This window comes from Coptis chinensis, chromosome 3 (assembly GCF_015680905.1).
Source record: "Coptis chinensis isolate HL-2020 chromosome 3, ASM1568090v1, whole genome shotgun sequence".
In the NCBI taxonomy this organism is placed as follows: domain Eukaryota; kingdom Viridiplantae; phylum Streptophyta; class Magnoliopsida; order Ranunculales; family Ranunculaceae; genus Coptis; species Coptis chinensis.
In genome coordinates, this window is record NC_141458.1 from 93,475,203 (window position 1) to 93,480,283 (window position 5,081).

The 5,081-nt window shown below is 39.1% G+C and overlaps 1 protein-coding gene across 1 annotated transcript; it reads left to right on the forward strand.

The window, feature by feature from the left end:
- Positions 1–500: 500 nt before the first annotated feature.
- Positions 501–3,801, forward strand: LOC147511725 (Pentatricopeptide repeat (PPR) superfamily protein). Its single transcript, XM_086603386.1, has 2 exons — positions 501–2,631; positions 2,802–3,801. The coding sequence occupies exon 1, from the start codon at positions 540–542 to the stop codon at positions 2,520–2,522; it is 1,983 nt and encodes a 660-aa protein (XP_086459512.1). The 5' UTR covers positions 501–539; the 3' UTR covers positions 2,523–2,631; positions 2,802–3,801.
- The last annotated feature ends 1,280 nt before the right edge of the window (positions 3,802–5,081 follow it).

Below are 5,081 nucleotides of genomic sequence, written 5' to 3' on the forward strand. Positions count from 1 at the left end.
AATGAATATGATTCGGTTATCGCTTAAACATATGGTATGTTTTGAGTGTTCTATTATTTGATTGTTGCGTTATATTTTGATAGTGAATTGTTATTTAGGACAATAATAATCTAAAAATTACAAAAAATATAAGAATTGTTAAACAAAGTAATATATATTATAAAAAATCATTAGAAAAACATATTATTTATTTAAGTGGACTTTAGGTTTTTGAGTCATTAGCTATCTATGTAGCAAGTTTGGGATAGGCCGGGCCAAATGGCTAGTATATATTTAAGGATTTGGAATTTATTTTTTTCGTAATTAGTATTAGTGTTTACAAAAAGTTAGAGACTCTATGAAGTCTTGAAAAATAGAGTTAAGAGAGTATAACTATAATATATATATCGGAGGATGTTCATTGGCTTTAGAAATACCAAATATCCACCACACAAAGGGCACCATTAGACTTGGCTTGGGTCAGTTTTTCAGTTTTTATTATTTATTATTACAGTACAAATGTAACTGCAGCACTACTAGAGTGTCTTTAAAAAAGAAATATGGTTGGTCTCTCCCGCCATTTCAGAAAACTAATAAGGCTTTCAAACTCATATCACAGTCACACTGAACAACACCATCAACAAAAACTAACCTCACCACCTTCCTTAAACTATGCAATATATCAACAAAAACTACAAGAAAGAAACCTTCTAGAATCTCAACTCGTTTCTATTCTCGACAGCTGCAACCATTTAATCCATATCAAACAAGTACATTCTCAGCTCTATCGAAAAGGCCTCGACCAATGTTCTTTCGTCCTCGCAAAGCTTATTCGAATGCTTACTAAACTAAACGTTCATTCTCATTCATACCCGCGTCTTATTTTTTATCAAGTTCGATACCCGAACTCTTTTCTATATACTTCACTCATTAGAGGGTATTCGCTTTTCGGGCCATTTCATGAGGCGATTGTTTTGTATAATAGAATGAGAAGGGAAGGTATTAGACCGGTTTCTTTTACCTTTTCGGCACTTTTTAAGGCTTGTGCTGGTTTGGCTAATGTTGAACTGGGGAGACAGATTCATGCCCAGACTTTTCTGATTGGTGGGTACGAGTGTGATCTCTACGTTGGGAATACTTTGATTGATATGTATGTCAAGTGTGGGTTTTTCGAATCTGGGAGATGTGTGTTTGATGAAATGCCAGAACGAGATGTGATTTCTTGGACTTCGTTGATTGTTGCCTATGCGAAAAGTGGTGATATGGAAGCAGCAGCTGAGTTATTTAATGGGTTGCCTGAAAAGGACATGGTGGCTTGGACGGCTATGATTACGGGTTATGCCCAAAATGCAAAGCCAAGGGAGGCTTTGAAGTTGTTTGAGAGTATGCGGGATGCAGGTGTTAGTACTGATGAGGTCACATTGGTGGGTGGTATTTCAGCTTGCGCGTTATTGGGTGCTGGGAAGCATGCTAAATGGATTAGGGATCTAGCTGAGAAAGATGGGTTGAGCCCTTCGACAAATGTTGTGGTGGGCTCTGCAATGATAGATATGTACTCTAAGTGTGGCAGCGTAGGTGAGGCGTATCAAATTTTTAAAAGCATGAAAGAGAAGAATGTGTACTCCTACAGTGCAATGATTGTGGGATTCGCTATTCATGGAAAGGCTAATGCAGCATTAGAATTGTTTTATGAGATGGTAGAAACAGACACTAAGCCAAACAGGGTTACTTTCGTTGGTGCACTTACTGCATGCAGTCACGCGGGGATGGTTCAACAAGGCCGACGCTTGTTCGAAAGTATGAAAAGAGATTATGGTGTCACACCAGAGGTAGACCATTACGCCTGCATGGTAGATCTTCTTGGTCGTGCTGGACACTTGGAAGAAGCCTTAAACCTTGCAGCGACGATGCCTATTGAGCCTAATGGAGGCGTGTGGGGAGCACTCCTTGGTGCTTGTCGGATCCATGGAAATCCTGCTATAGCAGAGGTCGCTGCAAACCATCTGTTTGACCTCGAACCAAATAGTATTGGGAATTATATCGTGCTCTCCAACATTTATGCAGTGGCAGGAATGTGGACTGATGTTTCCAGGGTAAGAAAGCTGATGAGAGAAAAAGGACTCAGAAAGAACCCTGGCTGCAGCTGGATGGAAGCAGAGGATGGGATTATACATGAGTTCTTTGCTGGTGACATGACGCACCCAAAGTCAAAAGAGATCAAGGAAGCACTGGAGGAGCTTTTACAGACATTAAAACGTAATGGGTACAAACCGAACTTGAGTTCTGTTGTTCATGACATAGGTGATGGAGAAAAGGAGCGGTTGTTAAAGACTCATAGTGAGAAGCTTGCCTTGGCATTTGGACTATTGACTACGATTGCTGGAACCCCCATTAGGATTGTAAAGAACCTCAGAGTGTGTGAGGATTGCCACACTGTGATGTGTGGTGCGTCTCTGATAATGAGGAGAGAGATTGTCTTGAGGGATAACATGAGATTTCACCATTTTCATGATGGAGTGTGCTCTTGTGGTAATTTCTGGTGATTTAGGAGAGTTTATATAATGAAGAGTTGCAAAACTGCCCGGATAATACTAAAAAAATCTAGACATCTAAGAATGTTGCTGACTGCCTAATTCTTTCGCACTCCCAACGGTGAGTGTTTTTTTTTAAAAGATCATCTGGTATTTGCCATTAGAATACTGAAAGAGGAACTTACTATCTCATTAATATTTGGAAGACACTGTCCAGTATTTACATTGTAGAATGTTCAAGGCATCCACTTATTGCAGTATGGAAATCGTTGATCATAGTATTTCATTCAGGTTTCAGCTTGTGTTGGTGTACTCTTCTCCTTTTCAATTCACATTTGGCCGTTATACGATTTTATTTTATACCTACAATGACTGCTCTATCAGTGTTGTTCAAGTCAGGCTTCAAATTGCTGCAGTCTGGGTGTACATTATACCACCAAACAAATTCTCTAGCAGAGTAAATTCCCTCCAGGTCTTCTCCAGGAACACCCGGTCACTTTCTGCACCATAGGCCAGCACGGCAGCATCACCACGTGATACATCTCACAGAGCTCGGATAATGAAACTGATGACCCAAGAGACACGTTTCCGAAGAATGAGAACCGATTCTCGTATGAGGATGCAACTCGAGAAAACTGGTTAGTCACATTCTTTTGTTTCAGGTGATCAGGGCGCTACTCCAGACCGAACCAACCCAAAAGGGCAAAAGGCGTTGGCAACCGATCAATAATATCAACTTTAGCGGGTTTTTTTTTTTCTTTCTCAACTTTACTACTTGAGCTTCTTCATTTAACATCCTTTCAGCTGTGTTAAAACCAGCAGGCTCACTTCCTACTACACAGACACGCACGGAGAGGTTGAGAAGAAAAAAATCTCACATCCATCTTCTTCCATGGAAATTTGCCAATTTGTTCAGCTCTTGTTCTTTCTTTATTAAGTCTTTCAATCAATTTCTTATTTCTGTTTCCTTTATATAACAATAATTTAGATAATTTACGCAGTTTGGTGGAGGAAAGTCAATAGAAGTGGAAGATATTGGATTTGTAGAAGAGAACGCGGTGATCTGTTGCTGTGGAAGATATTGGATTTGTAGACGAGAACGCGGTGATCTGTTGCTGTAGTGTAAAAAAAAAGTTAACAAAGTCACCTAGATAGGTGCAATTGTGCAAATCATGTGCAATCAGACCATGGTCTCTTTTGCCACATAACTAGTGTCTGTTAGTCTGTACTTGTGGACTTTTACAAGGAATACAAGATGAAAAAGACTGAGAGTGCTACTTGATATGAACCACCATGGGTCTCCACCTCCATTCAGAGCTACCTTCCTCATCCACTGAAATTTTGGTTATCTTCTTGCTGACCCCTTTCAAACTAATTAAATAAAGGTTGTGCAAGCAAGACCTTTGTGATGCTAATTCAGTATTTCCACTGCCAATTCAGCTGTCTGACATCTTGTTGCCAATTCAAATACACTCAATTAAGCCATGATTCTAGGTCAGAAGCCCAGACCCAGACTGCACACACGCACGCGCGCAGTAGTCTCTTACACAACACAGAATGAATGCATGTAGTATGCATGTTTAAAGAAAACGAGGGCTTCAAACTTATTTTTTTTCCAATTTTGCCCCTTATCAAACACGAATATTACAGCTCATGCTATTTTTTGTTTTGAATTGTTTTATTTTGTTTTTTTTTGCATAGGGTGTTTCAAAGTGAAATTAATGAAAAATAAAATTAGGAGATTGTTTGTCAAATAATGAATGGAAATAGGTGCAAAGTGAGAAAACAACTTGTTTGTCAAATAATTAATACAAGAAACTTACATAATTTTCACACCATAATGGACAATCTGTGTTTCAAGTGCTTGTTAAGTTCGTTGTTATGAGCACATATCGAGCACCTAGCCTAACTCAAATTAATGAATCCCGTAAACAAAGTTCCTTCTTTAATTTCCTTCCTTCATTTCTTCCAAAGTTTTATTTTCTCCATGCATATTTGGTGCCACTTCTATCAACAATATTTTCTGCAATTCATCAAGCATCTGGAAATATGCGTTCCAATCAGGCTTGCGTACCAGCAGTAACGTTGTTTCTCTTTCTAGAACAACAACTTTACCAAGTAGTTCTTCAATATGTCCTACTAAATCTTCCTCATTCTTAGAATCTCTAACTCCTCCTTCAAAACACTGACATAATCATCGATCACACCTTTCCAAACCGTGGAAGTTGTATTTTATCATAGTCGAAACTCGTTGACAGATTTAATTTGAAGGACTTCATTATCTTCTAGTATTAGCCTCTCACAAATCTCAAGCCATCTAATAACCCTACTCTTGGCTTTTCTACAACCTTCTCCTCCGTTTAAAAAAATGATCAAAGCGTATGTAAGGGAGTAATATTCTCATTAAAGAATATTAAGCACGCGTTAAGCATAAGTAGAGATTGCAGCGTACTCAGGACATCGTCCTCCAAGATTGACTCGCGAGCAGCTCGCTTCATATAGGTGGTACACTTCAGCTCGCTCAAGAACGTTCCAAAGAAGACTGAACGACCTAGCGCAGAACGTTTCGAA

Bases quoted from the DNA above. Each gene is read 5' to 3' on its own strand.
- LOC147511725 (XM_086603386.1), top strand. From the start codon at position 540: ATGGTTGGTCTCTCCCGCCATTTCAGAAAACTAATAAGGCTTTCAAAC.